Source organism: Tupaia chinensis, unplaced genomic scaffold (genome assembly GCF_000334495.1).
Source record: "Tupaia chinensis unplaced genomic scaffold, TupChi_1.0 Scaffold000444_1, whole genome shotgun sequence".
Lineage (NCBI taxonomy): Eukaryota > Metazoa > Chordata > Mammalia > Scandentia > Tupaiidae > Tupaia > Tupaia belangeri.
This window is the reverse complement of record NW_006159949.1, coordinates 425,892-446,097: the sequence shown is the minus strand read 5'-3', so window position 1 is coordinate 446,097 and position 20,206 is coordinate 425,892. Positions and strand designations below refer to the sequence as shown.

Sequence of the window (20,206 nt, the reverse complement as noted above, 5' to 3'; positions counted from 1 at the left end):
GATAACAGCCTATCAGAGTGATTACAAAGTACTTCCTCTTTATGTAACATCCAGTAACAAAGATGTGATCTCATATTTGACTAAAATAAAGTCATTTTCACTGAAGAATGTTTAGGATACAAAGTCACAGATGGGCAATTCCAGATTTCCTATGAAGCTACTTGAGAAGTTTTGCTTTAACTTTTCCAATCTTCTATCCCTTTATCATTCTACATAAGTAGAAACAAAGTGCTCAATAAATGATATTAAGTAATATAATACTCATTGGAACTTAAAATACCATCTTTTATCCAAAAGTTCAAAGGGCTGCACAGAAAAGTGTCATAAATTTACATAAAAAAAGCTGAGGTGTGAGAAACAACAAGTTATGTCCTTTTGAAACATATCAACAGTGAAACAAGGATCTTCTGCGTTCTAATCCCTTACACTAAGCAGGACCCACTGCTGGACATAGTCTCAATGTCTAGCACAGTTATATTGAATTTATAAGGATCAAAAAAGGAATGAAAGGTAAATATAAAATGATCTTTTTTGTAAACAATCCTTATACCCAATGCAGAATGTTTAATGAAGCAGTTGAGTCACAGCTCTTAAGTCATGAAACAATATTATAACTCAAAGTCAAATATGTACTCATTGGCCAGATATATTCGTCGGAATATAAGAGCTGCCAATGCTAAAGTCAGGATGACAATCAGTACAGCTGATCCGCCGTGATCAGTGTGGTTGTCTCTTGGCTGTGGGCCCTGTATTACATCTGGTGAAGTAGACGACCTTCTTTGACTCTGCTGCTGGGCTCGGCGCTGTCGAGGGCTCATGGAGGTACTCTTAGCTACAGGTTGGGTTGGCTGTTGAAAGGATGGTGCTGAGGGATTCTGGGCTCCATACTAGGAAATTTTAAGAGATTTTGTTTGAAATTGATAAAAATAAAATTTGTACATATTTGTTAACTATTTAAGAATACATAAAATCTCTGAGTACTAAATATGATTAAGGGCAGAATTACCAATTATTACCTAAATGATGAGATTAATAACTCACTCCCCTGGATAAGCCAGCAACACAATATATTCTTTTTTGTTTTTGGAGAGGTTTTTGCTACAGGGCGCGTGCGCTAGCCAGAAAGACAGAGAGAGACAGAGAGATAGGAAGCAAGAAATCACCCCTCAGGGGGATGGCTATACCACAATCCCTTCTCCTCCATTCCCTCCGGATCTTGGGCACGCAGGCACACACGTGGCATGAGTTTTAAGCCACTGGATCCGGGACTCAAACCGCAGTCGGCTACATGGGAGTTGAACAACATAGCCATTACGCTAACTGCTGTCCCTATATATTCTAAGTAACTATTATGTGGAGAAGGAATTTACTAGGCAGGAACAAATAAGACAGGGACAGAATTTACCAAAATTCTCCATAAATGACTACTCTCCCTCAGATGTAACCCCAGCAGTATCTGCCAAGCATTTGGCACTTCCCTCTTTTAGGAGATCCAAGAAGGGAAACAATTTAATTTCCACTTTCAATTTGAAAATTAGCCACTCTAGGGACCAGCAGTTGGGGTAATGGCTGTATCACTGGACTCCCACGTAGTCAAACACAGTTCGAGTCCTGGACCTGGTGGCTTGAACTCACACCGCTGGTTGCGTGCCCAGGATCCTGAGAGGAGAATGGAGGAGAAGGGATTGCTGCATGACCATCTTCCTGGGGGGGGTGATTTCTCGCTTTCTGTCTCTGTCTCTTTCTGGTGAGTACACGCATCCTATAACAAAAACCTCTCCACAAAATAAATAAATAAATAAATAAATAAATAAGAGCACAATGGTGCTAGCACAAGGGATTGAGGCAAATTAAAGCTTTTATTTTATAGCACGTTATACCATGTTTTCTTTTATGTCGTGTTACTTCTTCCATTAGGTTTTTTTTATTTTTTTATTTGAGAGGTTTCTGCTATAGGGTGCGTGCGCTCACCAGAGAGACAGAGAGAGACAGAGAGATAGAAAGCGAGAAATCACGCCCCAGGGGGATAGCCATGCCGCAATCCCTTCTCCTCCATTCTCCTCTCGGGATCTTGGGCACGCACGCACACGCGCCAAGTGTGAGTTTAAGCCACCGGGTCTGGGACTCGAATGGCGGTCGACTACATGGGAGTCCAGCAACATAGCCATTACGCTAACGGCTGGTCCCCTTCTTCTTAAAGGAGATCATTATCCTGCTCAAAGCCTGACCAAAATAGTAAGCCTTATCATTACTAAGGTGGCTTTGCCACTTACCAGATGTATGCAAGTTATTTAACCTAAGACAACTCCCTTACCTGTACAGTAGAGATAACATACAACTCACAGTATATGAGGATTAAATAGGTTAATGATATAAAGTGTCTAAGACACACAATTGTTTATTAACATTAGTTATTATTAACACTGTTACTATTAATATAACTCTTTGGAGGTATCTAGATATAAGTAAAAAAAAAGCTGTAACTTAAGAGCGTTTTGGCCCTTTATTATTAGTATGATTAATATATTTAGGAAAACAACCCTTTAAAATATTGACTATAGATATTTAAGTATATACACTTAATGAAAATATCTGCATAGATACAAACAATACTTTAATTAGGTATCTATGTTTCAGAAGCCTTTTAGATGGTATATTATCAACTAAAATTTAATACCTTGATATCAAAATTCTGAAATATTTCATATTTAAAAATATCATAGTCAGAGTTAGGTCTCTAGTAAAAAGTATCAGTTTTTCTATACTAGTCTAGAATACCTAGTATCAGGCAAGAAAATTTGTGTTTGCTTTTTCTGAATGATTTCAGAAACCCAACCTCTGGAAAGAGAGAAAGTTCTGATAGACTAGAAGAATATAAAAAAATGACATCAGTATTTTTCCTATTTCTACATACCTAAAAAATCTGCATCAAAAGGCAACAGATGGCCTGATGTTATCTGCTGTATTTAGACTTTGGGCAATCTCTCGCCCCCTCAAGGCTAAAAAAAACATAGCTTATCTGGGATTTGATGTATAACATCTCAGTGAATTTATATTACATTCATGAACAGCAGCCATCCCTAGCCAAAACCAGGTTTCAGTTACTTCCATAGTGGTCAAATTATATAACCACACTCTGAAATGGTTTATGTGTAAATGTAATAAAAAGTTTAACTTGTGATTGTAGATAATGTATAGTTTGTTGGTATTTTAACTGAAATTGGTCTCACATGCTATAGGGCATGTGTACTTGCCAGAGAGAGTCAGAGAGAATGAGAGAAAGGGAAAATGAGAAATTACCTTCCTAGGGAGATGGCCACGCAACAATCCCTTCTCGATTTTCCTCTCAGGATTTTGAGTACACACACACAAATGTGTCTGACATGTTTTTCAAGCCACTGGGTCAGCCACTCAAACCACACAGTTGGACATGTAGGATCCAGCCATCTTAATCTCTGCAACACTTGCTGGCCCCATAGTTACTGTTTTTTTTTTTTTTTAAGTGCCGTTTCTAATATTCATGTATCCAATTAAGAGATATGTACTAACCACCTACTATATACAAGGCACTAACCTATGCAATGGGAATATAATGGAGAAGTTGAAAAAGAGTCCTGACTTTAATGAACTTTCATTTTCATAAGTGAGACAGATAATAAATAAATAATTATGAAATAAATTACAAGGCAATAAGTGTAACTAAAATATGTAATAAGGAAACTTTACATAGAATACACAGAAAACAGATTTAAATATATCACAAATATTAAGAGTCTGTCCTAAAAGATGAAAAAAGATTACCACCCCTCATAATAAAATGATTTAAAAATTTTTTTTGAAATAAAAAGTAATTAAATTGATGAAGAAAAAAGTAATTGAAAACTTTTTTAATATTTCAAACTGAAACATATACTGACTTTAAAATTAACTCATTACAGGCTGGCAGGTGGTGTGGTGATTAAGACACTGGACTCCCATGTGGTCAACCATGTTTCAAGTCCCAGAGCTGGTGGCTTGCTTTCTCTCTCTTTCTCTGTTTCTCTCTGGTCAAATTAAAATAACAATGATAATAACAGCAACAAATAAACTTAAACAAATAATTCTTTAAAAACATAAAATAAATTCATTATATCCCTCTGCAATTCATGAAATTACACTAGGATCGTGTAAAACCAACTTTAAACTCATCTGCATACACTTTTTTCTCATACCTCTGTTATCAAAAAGATCCCCACAACAGTTCATCTTTTGAATATAGAAAACAAAGTCATTGTTTTTTTCGCAGGCTCACTTATTTAGTACCAATCTAGTCTTATTACCTAGGGCAACCAATTTTTTTTAGGAAAACAGTTCAGGTCACAACTAGCAACATACAGAACATTTATTCTTTCACTGAACAATTATTTATTGGTTACTTGCTAGGTGCAAGGTTGCACTATCCAATAGAACTTTGCGATGATTATAATATTTCATATCTATCCTGCCCAGTATAGTAGCCATTGGCCATATATGGCTATGAAGCACTTGAAGTGCGATTGATATGACTGAGGAACTCAGTTTTTAATTTTATTTAATTTTAATTAGCTTAAATTTAGATCCCACATGTAGCTAGTAGCTACTATGCTGAACAGAGCAAGTCTAAGGTAAATTTCTGGCTCCAACTCTTCATTAAGTCAATGCCTTAAGGCAGTTTAATAAATCTGCCAAATACAGCATCTATTTAGAAAGTGGCTAACATATGCATATTTTGTTTTATTCAGGATCTAGAACTATATTGAAACTAACTTTTCAGAGAAATCATAGAATTCTAGAGGCACAATAGGACTTCAAAATGATTTAGTCCTGCCCCATTTAACGAAAAAGTAGGAATAATTTGCCCTAATTAATATAACTCATTAGAGGGACAGCTGGGCTGGAATCCATCTGTTAGGGGAACTGCCATTTTCAGAAATTTGATCTATGGATATTCTCCTAGTCCAAATAATGATAATGCTATAGATATTCATATATATTAAAAGATAATAACCATACTCGCTGACCATGGTTCAAGTCCCAGACCCAGCAGCTTAAAAATCATGCTGGGTACATGTGTGTGTGCCCAAAATCCTGAGGTATGAATGGAGAAGGGGTTGTGGCATGGCCATCCCCTGGGGGGTGATTTCCCTCTCTCTCTCTCTCTCATTCTCTATCTCTCTCTGGTGAGCACATGCACCCTACAACAAAAACCTAAAAAAAAAAAATAAAAAAGAAGCGCCATACCGATGTACTAGCTGTGGCACCTTGGAATGTTGCAGGTATATCACCTTGTAAATCATTTAGTGAAAAAGAGTGGTTTAAGTCTGCCTCAGTGACAGTCTTTCCAGATGAATTGACTTCTGCCTATGAAAAAAATACACCAAGAGCAGTGTTAAAAGAGGAAACACACATAACAACCAACTTACTAAGTTCCCTCTTCTCAATTTATTTTAACTACTTGTTTAATATTTACTTACTATCAATCAGTTAAACACTGAGCACTCACAAGTCCAATCTGTGCCAGATATTGCAAGAAGAGGCATAGACAGTTTCTGTTTTCAAGAAGTTATTACTTGGTGAGGGACAGCACCAACATCCATGATTTATAGTCCACAATTCTAAAATCTCTGATATTGGCAATTTTTAGGCAAAGCCAGACATGAATTGAGGTGAGGCTATTAATAGTCTTTATCCCACATTAGTACATATTCTCAGGTTTGTTGAAGAAACATTAATTATTTCGACTAAGATGTGCTATCTCAGGGGCCAGCAGGTGGCATGGTGGTTAAGGCACTGATACCACATGCCCAATTCCACCGTTTGAGTCCTGGATCTGTTGGCTTGAAAAACCACTCTGGGGGACCAGCAGGTGGCGTAGTGGCTAAGGCACTAGACTGTCATGTAGTTGGATCACAGTTCAAATCACAGACCCAGTGGCTTGAAACTCAAGGCAGGCACATTTTATACGTTCCTAAAATCTCAAGAAAAGAATGGAGGAGAGGCGATTGTGCTGTGACCATCCCCCCTGGAGGTGATTTCAATCTTTATTAATAAATTTTTTTAAAAAAAGAAAGAAAAACCACGTTGGGGCATATTTGCCCCAAATCCTGAGAGAATAGAGTAGAGGAGAAGGGATGGTGGTATGGCCATCTCTCTGTGGGACAATTTCTCACTTTCTCTCTTTCTCTCTCTCTCTCTCTCTCTCTCTCTTTCTGGTGAGCACACACATCCCATGGCAAACAGGAGAAAAAGTAAAAAAAAAAAAAAAAAAAAAAAAAAAAAAAAGGTGTTGCCCCAGATCCTACTAAGGGTCAGTTGATATATGGCATATATAAGGTATTTTATAAAATATAAAAAATTCTGATGTGCAAAATACAGCTAGCTCTACGATTTTCAGAGATACAATTTAAAGTGTAATAAGAATCCTCAAAAAGAAGAAAGCCAGCATTCACTGAGCACCTCCGCTTTCAGGCACCTCCACTTCCAACAGAAGGAAAACTCCTAAGAACTAGAGCCAAAAAGACAGACAGTAAGTAGAGAAGAGGGAGAATGAATGAAGCATGTTGCTTAAGATGGGTTGACATTTTATTGGGTGTGTGAAGTTAGTTAAATTCTAGAAATGTGGCTACTCATACAGTACTTTAATACCTAAATATATAGTATATGGGTAAAATATATGCAGAAAAGAGATATAAAGAAGAGATTTCAAATGTAACTATAGATTGTAATTTCTTTCCTTTTTTTAAAAAAATTATTTATTATTATTTTTTAATTTGACCATAGACAGAGGGAGAGGGAAAGTGAGAAAGCAAGACACCAGACTCAGAATTCAAACCGCAGTTCGCCATGTGGGAAGAATCCGGCACCCCAACCACTACACCACTTGCTGGCATCTGTCATTTTCTTCTTATTGCTTATCTGTATTTTCTATAATAGCTAAAGTTATTAAGCATCAGGAATAGCTCTAACTGTAATATATGTAACACATATATTATATGCATTAACTCAATCCACACAACAATCCTTATTCACAGATGAGATAAAAGAAAAACTGGCCAAGTAACATGCCTGATGTCATACTACTAATAAACAGAAAAGTTGGGAATTAAACCCTAGTATTGTATATCAAAGTTCAAACTTTAACCACTACGCTGTAATGCCTTTGTGAATGTAGATTATGATTTATGTAATAAAAAATTATTTGTAAAACCTTACTGCAATAGAATTATATTGGTTTCCTTCCTACTCAGAATTTAGCAGTAAACAAAAGGCTACATAATTAGAACTTATTGAGGAATTTATAATACCTTAAAACTAATTTGTCTGGCCAGTTCCTTGGCCTCTTGGTCAGCCTGGCTTGAGTCACTTCCAGATTTTAAAGGTAACAGGACATCCTTCATGGTAGACCCACATCCTTCACAACAGAAATCTTGTGACCTGGTAGAAACATTTTTTTTTTTGATGAGTAAAAATCAAATAGTTGAATATTAAGTCCCTTTTATTAGATACTCAAATACTGAATGAATAAATTTAGAAGAAAAGAAGGGGATCAGACAGTGGTACAGTAGTAAAGTGTGACATAATCAAGGGCAATCTCACATGGGAGGGTTCTCTATTCATGTCTAGAGAACTCCCTGAGTATGCTGGGCACCAGCTTGTGCAGTATCTGGACAGGCTGAAGTCTTGAGGAGGATCACAGCACTAAGACCCTGTTGGGGATACTGTCTTTATGTGTGTGTATCTCTCTCGCTCTTTTCTCTCTTACCCTAGAAGAAAAACTTTTTTTTTTTTAAAGAAAAGAACAATGGACAATTCCACATCACATTCATTCACATGCTGTAAATTAGACAATTAAGGTAATAATTATAGTTCTGAGACAAGTATTTAGTTAGGTTGATATTTTTTAAAAATCTAGCTCAGTGCAGTGGCCTGCTCCAGCTACTCGAGAGCTGAGGTAGAAGGATCCTGAGGCTGAAGGCTATCTGGGGAACATAGCAAGATCCTGTCTCCTAAACAAATAAAGGGCCAGCAGTAAAAGCGACTGGATTCCACATGGCCAAGTACATGCTAAGTTCCAGACGAGGCTGCTTGGAAAATACACTGGACACAGGTGTATGCCACAAAATCCAGAGAAAATAGAGGAAAAGAAATTTGGCATGGCCATTCCTCCTGAGAGGTGATTTCTCACCTTCTTCCTTTCTCTTTCTCTGGCAAGAGCATGTACCCTATAGCAAAAACTAAACAAACAAACAAAAAAGTAAATAAATAAAATTCAGAGCTTAAATTTCTCTTTTCCCAATAAACTATCTAAATAAAAATAAGTTTTACATCTATACTATGACAAAATATAGAAATCATCTATTATACTGTTCTCAAGTTCACACAATAACACGTTTTATGCCTGTGGAAAAAGTCCATTATAAAGCTCAAGTTATCTTTTAGCAGAAACATATATAAAACAGTAAAGACGCTAATTAAACAGAATTTGCTCAGAAATCCCATTTACCTAAATAGTAGTACAACTTAAGACTTGGGAGAACTTGTGGAAATCCAAAGACTGAGTCTATCACTGATTATATTGATAGAGACTTAATATAAACCTGTTAACTATTTTCTAATATATATTTGTTTTCCTGATTTCTCATTTACATCCCAGATATAGCCAAAACAATTCTAAAGCTCAGAGTGCTGTGAAGATTTGAATGACTAAAAGTAAATATGTATAATATATGGAGAAATGTTGTATCACTGAACTTTTAAAAAAACTGTGTTAAAAAGTTTATTTTTCCCCTTTCATGAGTAAGAGAGACAAAGAAAGAGAAAAAGAAAGGGAAAGAAGTAGGAGAAGGAAAGAGAAAGAGAAAGAGAGAGAGAGAGAGAGCGCATCCCCAGTAGGGTCTTGAAGCCATGATTCACCCAAGCCTTCTCAGCTGTGGATCATGAGCAAGCATATGCCTGGTGTACTCTTGAAGGTATCCAGAATTGAATCAGGAACATTCCATGTGAGATCACCTTGCAAAAGCTTTGCATTTCACCATTATGTCACCATAAGGTCCCCATAAAAATTGTTTTCCTTTTTATAATACTTACAGTTTTATATAGTGCAAAAGTCTTACATATTAAAGAGCTTGTTACTTAAATATATCAAATGGCATCATATACAGACATACATACAGGGCTGGTTAGGTGGCACGGTAGTTAAAGTGGCTAGATCCCACATGGCTGAGTGCACAGTTTGAGTACTGCACCTGGCAGCTTGGAAAACACGCTGGGCGTGTGTGCGTGCATGCCCAAAATCCTGAGAGAAGAATGAATTGAGGCACTGTCACCCCCCCAGGGGCTGACTTCTCACTTTCTCTTTCTCTCTCTCTATCTCTTTGGTGATTGCACATGTCCCACAGCAAAAACTATATATATATATATAAAAGTATATGTAACAGTAGCATTAACTTAGCATGTATTGATGAATATTTTTTGTTTCACCAGAAGCAGAATTACTGGCCATATCCCTTTGAAAATCAGTTGTATACAAATTATTTGCCTTAAAATGTGTTCACTTTTTTCCCTCAAAGATTTATGCTACAGGGCGTGTGCAGTCACCAAAGAGAAAGGGGGTAGAGAGAGAGAAAGCACCTCCAGGGAGATGGCCATGTTGTAATCCTGTCTCCTCCATTCTCCTCTTGGGATTTTGGAGATGTGCACACATACACACACCTGGCATGTCTTTTAAGCCACCCAAATTCGAGACTCGAACCATGAAGTTGGCCACGTGGGATCCAGTGCCTTAACCACTGTGCCACCTGCTGGCCCAAAATGTATTCACTTTTAACTGAGAAGTCAGATGAAATTTAAAGGAGAATGTTTATTTTTAATATATTAGTTTATCTATGAGGATAGTATGCTATTATGGCTGAATGCTAAATCATTTTTTAAAAGGCCTCCATCATAGACTAAGAACATAGACTATACTCAAAAGTACAGAAGGACAAGAAAACAAGTTTATTATTTTTTTAAGATTATGTATGAAATCAGCTGGATAAAAGTATCAAGATAGAAAACCAACACAGGAAATCAAATAAAAACAAATATTCAAAATGCATATTATAACCAGTGAACTGCAGCTGCAAGTTAAGATTATCTCTAGAATTTGAGAATAAGGTTTAAAAAGAGGTTGCTGGGGCCAGCAGGTGGCGTGGTGGTTAAGGGCGCTAGACTCCGATGTGGCTGACCATGGTTCGAGTCCCGGACCTGGCAGCTTTCTTTCTTACTTCCCCCCTCTCTCACTCTGTCCCTCTCCGGTCAAATTAAAGCAAACAAATAAATAAAGTTATATAAAATAATTCTAAAAAAATGAAGAAGAAGAAAAAGAAGAAGAGGTTGCTGATGATACCAGGGAGTCTACCATGTTTTCTAACTATTTGATTGAACAAACATCTATGGGGGGGCCTACTCTAGGCTGTCCTAGGGTAAAAATGCAGTAATTTAATTAACATAATATGTCTGAAGGGTGGTAAGCAAAGACTCCAGAACAATAAAATTATATCAAGCATGAGATCGCAGCTCTACTCAAAGGAGAGGATAATCTGAACTGAGTGACTCATCTTGGTTTTACAGACAAAAATGTACCTGGAAAAAAACAAAGAAGGCAGTATCACCAGGCGATGATAACTTGATAAAAAAATTTCTTCTGCTTTAATTCAAAGAATTTATTGAGTACTTGCTAAGAGCTATTGATATACACTGTGGATACAAAGATGGATAAAGTAGATTCCTTGCCTGTCCTCTGGGAGTTTTTAATTTTGTGGTAAGCTACAAAGAAATAATTGCTCTGGTTCTTTTCTGTCTATAATATCATCTGGGTAGAAACTAATGATCAATATTGTTTTTTTTCAGAAGAATATATCTCCCACTGTAGTAAAATAAATCTGAGGGGATATTGTCAACTACTTTTAAAAACTAGATACCAGGAAGTCAATTCTTCATATTCTGGTCACTCCAAAGAAATCGGTACAACTCACTTTTTAAAACAACAAAACTAAGGCCAGATCCTGTAGCCAAGGTAACTCATAGTGTAAATGACAATGTAAAAGAGAGCCTATCTCCACATAGCCATTCCCCAGAATTATACTCAGTCTTAACAAAGAATGAAATGTAAAACTTACTTTTTTGCAAGTGCTCTTCTTTCCTCAGGTGTGTAATCTAGAGAACCTATGGCTCCCTCGCCTTTTGTTGGCATAAACCCAATGATGGCTAGTAATGCTGTCCTTACTGAAATAAAAAACAAACATTAATCTAAGTTGCTCTGTAAAAAAACTGGGTTTACTCTGGAAAAAGAAAAAGAAAAGATGGCTTTTAAAGAAGAGGTACAGATAAGGAGAGTGTATTATGGTGGCAAAAATCTAGACATGGAAAAGCATTTTACTTATGTATTCAGTAATACAAAAGTATTTATTCAAATCAGCTTCAATTTCAAGTGGGTATTGCGCACTGTAATTCTGACTTGACTAAAGTTATGTAAGATCTATATTCACTATAAATTAATACTTACTACTCCATGAAGGCTGCCAAGTCTCAGGATGATGTCCTGAGATGCTTAAACAGATTTTCTTGCCCACTTCAAATCGTCCGTTAGCCTTAGGAATAAATAATGCATTTAAAATTATATATGTGTGCTTAATGTTTTATATTTTCTATGAATAAATGCATTTTATATATTTGCAAATTAATAATAATTATAAAGAGAATTTTAAAAGAATGGAACTTCCAAGGGACACAGATTTTTGTCCAAAAATATTTGTTAGATGCTGAATGAAGAGTAAAAGCTGCTTTTAGAAGGTGACAGACCAGTCTGGTGATACAGTGGGTAGTGTACAGAATTGCAGTGTTGGGAGCCACATGGTCAGCTCTGGGTTTGGGTCCCCTGGTTGGCCAGAAAACACCTTGGGCATGTGCTCACACACCCAAGATCCTGAAGAACTAGAGGGCTGGGGAAAAGGGGTCATGGCATGATAGAGCCTGTCAAGGATGCTTTTTTCTCCTTCTCTCATACATTAAAAAACAACAACAAAAACTGTATCCTTGATTGGTTATCACATACTGCATGCATACTTTGAAAAACCATACTGGGACCAGCAGTTAGCGAAATGGCTATGTCGCTGGACTCCCATGTAGTTGACCGCCCAAGATCCTGAGAGGAGAATGGAGGAGAAGGGATTGTGGCGTTGCCATCCTCTTTGGGGGTAATTTGTCACTTCCTGTCTCTTTCTCTCTTTCTGGCGAGCACACACGCCCTATAGCAAAAAACCTTTCCAAAAAAATAAAAGGTATTATAGCACCTTTTAGAGACTAAGTTATACAATAGAATTCTAAATTATCTATATTTACTGATGTTCTGTGCTTACTATGGAGAAAGGTTCAGTTAAGAATCTGAAAGATGGGCCCCCAGATGATGTGGTGGTTAAGGTGCTGGACTCCCATATGGCTGACCACAGTTTGAATCCCAGACCTGGCAGCTTGCTTTCTCACTTTCCCTGCCTCTCTCTCTCGCTCTCTGGTCAAATTGAAGAATAATAATAGTAAAAAAAAAAAAAAAGAATCTGCAAGACATATAAGGCTACCATAAAATCTAACTAACCTAACTAGACATTGGTGAGGAAGGGCATGGACAGAAAGGCTGTGAGGTAGAAATGATGTTTCAAAAGGATGTTATTTAATAAGATAGAAATACAGAAGACAAAGATCAGAGATAATGATTTTAGTTTTAGACATGGATCTGGCATCTTGGTAGGAAACCTACTGATGATGTCCAGCAGGCAAGCAGAAATATAGGTATGCTGATATGAGAAGATACACACACACACACACACACACACACACATACACACACACATATATATGTGTGTGTGTGTGTGTGTGTACATATATGTATGTATGTATATACACACACACACAGATATATATTAGGTGTTTCTCTTCACAGAGATAATTATTGAAGGTAGTCTGTAAAAAGTAAGAGAAATCAGCTGAAGTCTGAACTTGCAGAATATTCATGGTTAGGGGAAGGGTGAGGAAGAAGGAGCAGAAAGTTCGAATATAAACTCCATGTAGACAGAGACTCTGACTTACTTTATGCCACACCCATAGGGCCTGGTACATGATATGTTTAATGTTTGTTGAAACTTTTGAGGAGACTTTCAAAAGAAAGTGAACTAGAAAGAGTACAATATTGAATATTAGTAGAGGTAGGCCAGTTCTCAGCCAATACAGTAAATATGATCATACCATTGGTTAACTACTGACATCTGTATTTGTTGGTAGAGAGCTGTTGCCAACTACCCCACCACCACACCATCACCACAAGTTTCCCCATGCACCAGCCCCACTCTGCAGACTACTAAGCTCTTCCCAGATCTAGTAAGTAAAAGAAGTGACTCTTGACATAGCTGGGTGCCTTCAGGACCTACTCCAGCCCTACTGCCAGCATTAATTTTCAATATCACCTAATGCTTGTTAAGTAGCCAGGAACTTTTCAGTATGATTACATTTACCATATACAACATTCCTTTTGGCAAATAAAACTAAATCTCAAAGACATTATAGGGCCAGCCCATGGTGGTGGTGGTGGGTAAGGAGGCTGCATCCCACATGGCCAACTGCATGATCTGATTTCCAGACCCTGTAGCCTGAAAAACATGATGGCACATGTACGTGCATGCCCAAAATCCCAAGAGGGAGAAATGAAGAAGGGATTGCAGCATGACTGTCCCAAATGGGGGTTGCTTTCTCTCCTACCCGCCACCCAGCTGTCTCTCACCTTCTGGCAATTTAAAAAATTTTAAAAAGCATTATATAATCTGCCCATGGTATAATGGAAAGAGCACTGGAATCCAGGTCTGCAGGCCTCCAAAATGAATGCTCACTCCATTATACAAATATATGTAAAACAGTATTAATTTGGCATCGTATTGATGAATACCTTCCTGCTGCACCATTTGCTACTTCATGTGTGTCATATATTTAACTTAGACCAGTGTGAAGGCAAGACAAGACAATAGGAATTCTGGTCTCTATGACTGCTGTAGTAAACATGTTTCAATAAAGTCCTATGTGTAGAAGCCAAACTGCCACAAGCTGAACTGGAGTAATGATCCTTAGAAGAGAAAAACAGGAATAGCATAAAGTAGAAACAGACACATGAAGGTTTTTGTGTTTTGTTTTTGCTTTTGTATTTTTTGAGAACAGGAGAGAATCAAACAGTACTTATAAATTTAAAGAAATGAGAGAAGAAAAGCTTAACAATTGAGAAAATTAGATTGGTAATTTTCCTTCACATGAGGATAAGCTTTGTTAAGACTGAAAAATTTTGAGGTATAAATAGCAACAATATAACTAACATTTACTGAAGACTGTCAGGCTCTATTCAAAAAGCTGTACATAAGATATTGACACTTTTTTTTAGGAATTATTTATACTTTATTTATTCATTCATTTATTTTAATTTGACCAGATAAAGACAGAGAGAGAGAGAGAGACAGAAAGTGAGAAAGCAAGCCACCTGGTCTAGGACTTGAACCGTGATTAGCCATGTGGGAGTGTCCAGCACCTTAACCACCACACCACCTGCTGGTCCCAAGAGATTGAAACATTTTAAAAATAATTATTTATTTAATTCCATTTGTTATTATTATTTTTAAATTTGACCAGACAGAGACAGAGAGAGAAAGGGAAAGCAAGAAAGTAAGCCACCATGTCCAGAACTCGAACCATGGGTGGCCATGTGAGAATCCAGCGCCCCTACCCACTACACCATCTGCTGGCCCTGATACTGACACTTTTAAGCCCACATTGATTTAATGAGGTAGGTATCATTTTTTTTTTTTTTAAGAGAGATTTTTTGCTATAGGGCATATGCACTCACTGGAGAGACGGAGACACAGAAGGCGAGAAAACACGTCCCCAGGAGAATGGCTACACCACAATCCCTTTTTCTTCCTTCTCCTCCTGGGGTCTTGGGCATGCATGCACATGTGCCTGACATTGAGTTTCAAGCCACTGGGTCTGGGACTTGAACCATGGTCAGCCATGTAGAGTCCAGTGACTCAACCACTATACCATCTGCTGGTCCCAGTATCATTATTCTTATTGTAAAGATGAGAGTATACAAAAGGTAAAAAGTTGAAGATGATGTGACTATGAGGTACAGTAACATTAGTTATCCTTTATCAAGTACTTACCATTTGTCAGACACCGTGCCCAGCACTTTGTGTACATTAATACACTGAATCCTAACAATCACTCTATGACATTTATGTATTCATTATTATCATTAGCACTTCTCATGTGAGTCAGCCTCCTAGGAATTATTTGAAGGAAAAAAAATGCAAGCACAGAGTGTGAACCCCAAAGGCAAAATTAAAATAATGTTTCACTTTATTTCTTAATGAATGAGTATGTTGACTATATTTTGCAACCACTAGGAAGAATTAAACCACAAGCATCCAAAAGTCAAGAATTCTTACCGTTAAGAGAATAATACTTGGTGGTTTCATGGGATACTCTGGTGGCAGTACTATTCTTCCATGGTAAACTCCTCCATCAAAGTCAGAATCTGGGGGCCCTCTAACTGTGAAGTGCCATTCAAAAAGGTTATCCTGAACAAAAACAATAGTCCACAAGGAATCAATAACATTAAAAAGTTTGATCACTTTTATCATTATGGATATTAGAAATATTACCAGGAAAGAAAATTAAATGGTTTATATTACGTGTTAATATTTGTAAAGCACTTTAAGAAGTGCTTTAGTGTAGGGCAGTGTCTAGTTCATAAAATCTCAAGACTAAAAGTTACAAGCTAATAAAAATTATAAATAGGAACTGTTTAATTTAGCTTTCATATCTTATAAGATCTAAAGTCTTAAAATAAATGAAAAATGTACAGGTTCAGGGGTGGCAGGTGGCATGGTGGTCAAGAGCACTGGACTCCCACATGGCCGACCACAGTTCAAATCACGGACCTGGTGGCTTGCTTTCTCACTTTCCATCTCTCTCTCTCCCCCTATCTGGTCAAATTAAAATAAAACAAATAAAGTTAAATAAAATATTTTTTAAAAATATACATATAATGGGCCAGCAGGTGGCATGGTGGTTAAGGTGTTGGAATACCCACATGGCCAGCCATGGTTTGAGTCCCAGACCTGGTGGCTTGCTTTCTCACTCTCTCTTCCTCTCTCTCTGTCTTTCTCTGGCAAAACTCATGTGAAAAATAATATTAAAAATAATAATACTAAATAAATCATTCTTTTTAAAAAAAGAAAAATATATACATTTAATTAAATTAGAAATTAATCATTGAAAGAATACCAACTAGTGGTATTATCATAATCAAAAAATTATTATAAATGTGTGGGTTATTTTAACAAATCTTTAAAAAGTATCCCTTACAGATGCCTAAGCACTTATTTATAAATGGTTAGTAATATAAATAATTTGGTATCAATATCATCTTATTTTTACCAAGTATTTTCCAGTTTCTAAAATACTTGCATATGGGACCAGCAGTTAGCGTAATGGCTATGTTGCTGGACTCCCACGTAGTTGACCGCGGTTTGCGTCCTGGACCTGGTAGCTTAAAACTCACGCCGGCTGCGTGTGCGTGCGTGCTCAAGATCCTGAGAAGAAAATGGAGGAGAAGGGATTCTGCTGTGGCCATCCTCCCTGGGTGTTTATTTCTGTCTCTCTGTCTCTCTCTTGTCTGTCTGGCGAGTGCACGTGCCCTATGGCAAAAACCTCTAAAAAATAAATAAAATACTTGCATATACATTATTACACTCTTATTCTCACTGTTACCATAAAAACCAAACTGAGGCCAGCAGGTGGCATGGTGGTTCAGATGCTGGACTCCCACATGGCCCACTGTGATCTGAATCCTGGACTGGTCAGCTTGATTCTCACATTGGGCATGTGTGCATGTGTACCCAGAATCCCAAGAGAATGGAAGAGAGCATACTGTAGTGTGTCCATCCCCCCCTGGGGGATTTCTCACTTTCCCTCTCACTGTTCCTCTCTGGCAAGCATATGCGCCTTATGGCAAAAACCTTAAAAGAAAAAAAAATACAGAACACATATAAATATAAATGAGAACTAATGAGAGGTTGAAATGTTTGTGCAAAAAGCCAGGTAGCTGCAGAGCCACAATGGATCTGCCAAATTCAGAGCCTGGAGTTCTTCCACGTCCCTTCACTTCAAGACTAATGCAAACCTAGCAAACTGAAATGCCATTTTACAGAGACCAAAAATTTGCTTCTTCAAAAATCTTATTCTGGAGAAAAGGCATGTATGCCTCTTCTCTGGGCCTAGGTCACCCATATTTGGCTTGGAAATAAACTGCATTAATTATTATTAATTTTTACAGTTGGTCATTTTTCTGTCGATAAGATGGTGATCCAGGTGGGACCAGAGATGAACCAGAGATCTTCTGAGGGGACACTTCGAACCCGGTGCGTCATACTAGCAGTGGGCCCTTTGTGCCCTCTCCAGCTCCGAGCCTCTCCTGGGGGAGATTTGGCCTGACTTTTTCCTTCACCCAGAGACAAGTGGCTATTGAGTCAGACATGTTATTCCCCCAGGATTCCTAGGGATTAGCCTCCCTAGCACTGTGGGACCTGACTCCTAGCGATGGGCCTCCCTAGCACCATAGGCTCCTGGGGGAGATTTGGCCTGACTTTTTCCTTCACCCCTGACTACTAGGGATGAGCCTCCCTAGCACCATGGGACCTGACTACTAGGGATGGAGCCTTCCTAGCACCGTGGGACCTTGTCAGTTTTGTGGCCTACACATGCATTCGGAGGAATGATTTTTGGCCAACAGGGGGACTACTTTTCCTATTTTCCAAAATCTTTTCAAAAGGGACTGGGAAAGTCATGTCCACAAACATTAACAGACCATTTATTCTCCATTAACAGGATTCTTCCTACATCCTGTCCCTGGCATAATATCTTTAAGATGCATATTCCAACCAATTTTAGTATATTCTTTTGCTTATCTCTTCCCAGCACACAGAACTTCCCTTTCCTTGAGATGTAATTAAGCTTTTCTTCAACTAATTTCTTCCCAAGACAGATCTTCCCTTCCAATCACCAACCTAAGAATTGTGGAACCCACCTATAACCTACAAGCCCCCACTTCCACATGTCCCACATTTTTGGGCCAGACCAATGGAAAATCTCTTCACTAAATTTTGTCTGTCAGAATTTAGAAGAGGCATGTATACCTCTTCTCTGGGCCTAGGTCACTCATATTTGGTTTGGAAATAAACTGCATTAATTATTAATTATTAAAAAAATCTTATTCTGAGTAGCTAATAAGTACTCTTCAAATAAAAGGAATAAAATATATCAGAACCAGCAGTTAGTGTAATGGCTATGTTGCTGGACTCCCATGTAGTCAACCGCGGTTCGAGTGCCAGACCCGGTGGCTTAAACTCACGCTGGGTACATGTGCATGCATGTCCAAGATCCCGAGAGGAGAATGGAGGAGAAGAGATTGCGGCGGCGTGGCCATCCCCACTGGGGGGTGACTTCTCGCTTTCTGTCTCTGTCTTTCTGGTGAGCACACGCACCCTATAGCAAAAACCTTTCCCCCACCAAAAAAAAAAAAAAAAAAAAGAAGGAATAAAATTAACTACATCAAACACACCGATAATGACTCAAAGAAATGAAAAAGCAATTTCAAAGAATTTGTGTTTTAAATACTAAAGCACTAAAATTCGTATGAAGAATACAGAAATAGAAACTAACCTCTAAAGGCTGAGCATGATAATGATCTGTTGGATCTTTCAGTTCTGCTGCTTCTTTCATCAAACGTTTAACAGCTGAAATAAAATTCATAGAGACATTTAAAATAAACTTCTGAGTAACAGTACCGACTTATAAGCCTAATGAAAAAGTTTCTACTTCAATGAAAATTGTGAAGAGGACTAATCCAACTGAGTATACGGTAAAGGTTTAATTATAAGATAATAGTAATAAATGTAGACAGGAAATGGTAGGTAGGATCAGAAGAATGGCATATTTTGAAGAGTTATGTATTAAATATAGAAGGAAGAAACTTTTTATTTAATAAGCACTTATATATACCACCTTTATGGTAGCACTTCTTAAAGTGCTTTACAAATATTGACACATGTAATCTTCAAAACAACACTATTTTCCCAGTGAGGAAACTGAGACATGGAGAGATAACACTCTCTAGGTCACACAGCTAGGAAATGACAAGAGCTGGATTCCAACATAGGCAGTCTGTCTCTTCCTTGTTAAAATGTCTGTATTGTAACCAGAAGGTGGCATAGTGTTTAAGGCACTAGACTCCCACATGGCCAACCAAAGTTCAAATCCTGAACCTGGTGGGTTGCTTTCTCACTCTCCCTCTCTCTCTGTGTCTCTCTCTAGTCAAATATAATAATAATAAATTTAAAAATAAAATAAAAAATAATTTTTTAAAGTCTGTATTAACAATTATCTGCAGGATTTCATATTTGGTGAAGAGTAAGACCCCCTTATAGTCCCAACCTTTTGGTGCTTTCCACCCATTATAAACATAATACTGGGTTGTTGGAAAAGTCATGATGTATTTTTCTGTTTTTCTATGCAAAAATGCATCATGACTTTTCCAACAACCCAACAGGACTATCCCCTGACTTCACTGATTTTCTACAGTCCTAATAAAATTCCTTTTTGAAGTGATTCTTCAACTTAATTAAAACCTCCAACCCACTGACCCTACAACTTTTTTCACCCCACTTACACCTATATTCACTTTCCCGTTTGGCTCTTAGGAGTCCCTCTGTCATGCTCTCCTAATAAAATTCAACTCTGGCTGACCTAACCTAGCCATCTTTGTATTTGACGTCTATAGGCAAATAGTTAAGCACTACTGAAAAGGGAGAGAAAAGGGAGGCTGGCACACATTATCAACAACCTCCACTGGAACACAAAGCCACCCAATGTTCCTACATCTCTCTAGTAAGCCTTCTAGGCCACTCTCTCTAACACCCCAAAACTATTTCACCCCTATTCTCATCTCTCCTCTTTTTCACCTCTTTCAGTTAATGCCCAGCCTTTTATGTCCATGACCATGCAGGAGTGCACTTAAAGCCTATCACAAACTACAATCCTATCTGTGTCTAAACCCCCT

General features: G+C 37.7%; 1 protein-coding gene across 3 annotated transcripts in view; it reads right to left on the bottom strand.

Moving 5' to 3' along the window:
• Nucleotides 1–264: 264 nt before the first annotated feature.
• Nucleotides 265–20,206, bottom strand: part of UBE2J1 (ubiquitin conjugating enzyme E2 J1) — a 22,812-nt gene continuing 2,870 nt past the window's right edge. Inside the window, exons 2-9 of one of the 3 annotated variants that reach the window (XM_027774504.1) lie at nt 18,811–18,884; nt 15,534–15,665; nt 11,564–11,648; nt 11,178–11,283; nt 7,323–7,452; nt 5,260–5,379; nt 3,918–4,043; nt 757–887 (exon numbers count right to left, since the gene is read on the bottom strand). In XM_027774504.1, coding sequence (XP_027630305.1) covers nt 3,933–4,043; nt 5,260–5,379; nt 7,323–7,452; nt 11,178–11,283; nt 11,564–11,648; nt 15,534–15,665; nt 18,811–18,884 — 758 coding nt within the window. In that variant the 3' untranslated portion in view covers nt 757–887; nt 3,918–3,932. Of the gene's footprint in view, nt 888–3,917; nt 4,044–5,259; nt 5,380–7,322; nt 7,453–11,177; nt 11,284–11,563; nt 11,649–15,533; nt 15,666–18,810; nt 18,885–20,206 lie in introns of all 3 variants that reach the window. The other 2 variants (XM_006155303.3, XM_027774503.1) reach the window with 2 other exon arrangements.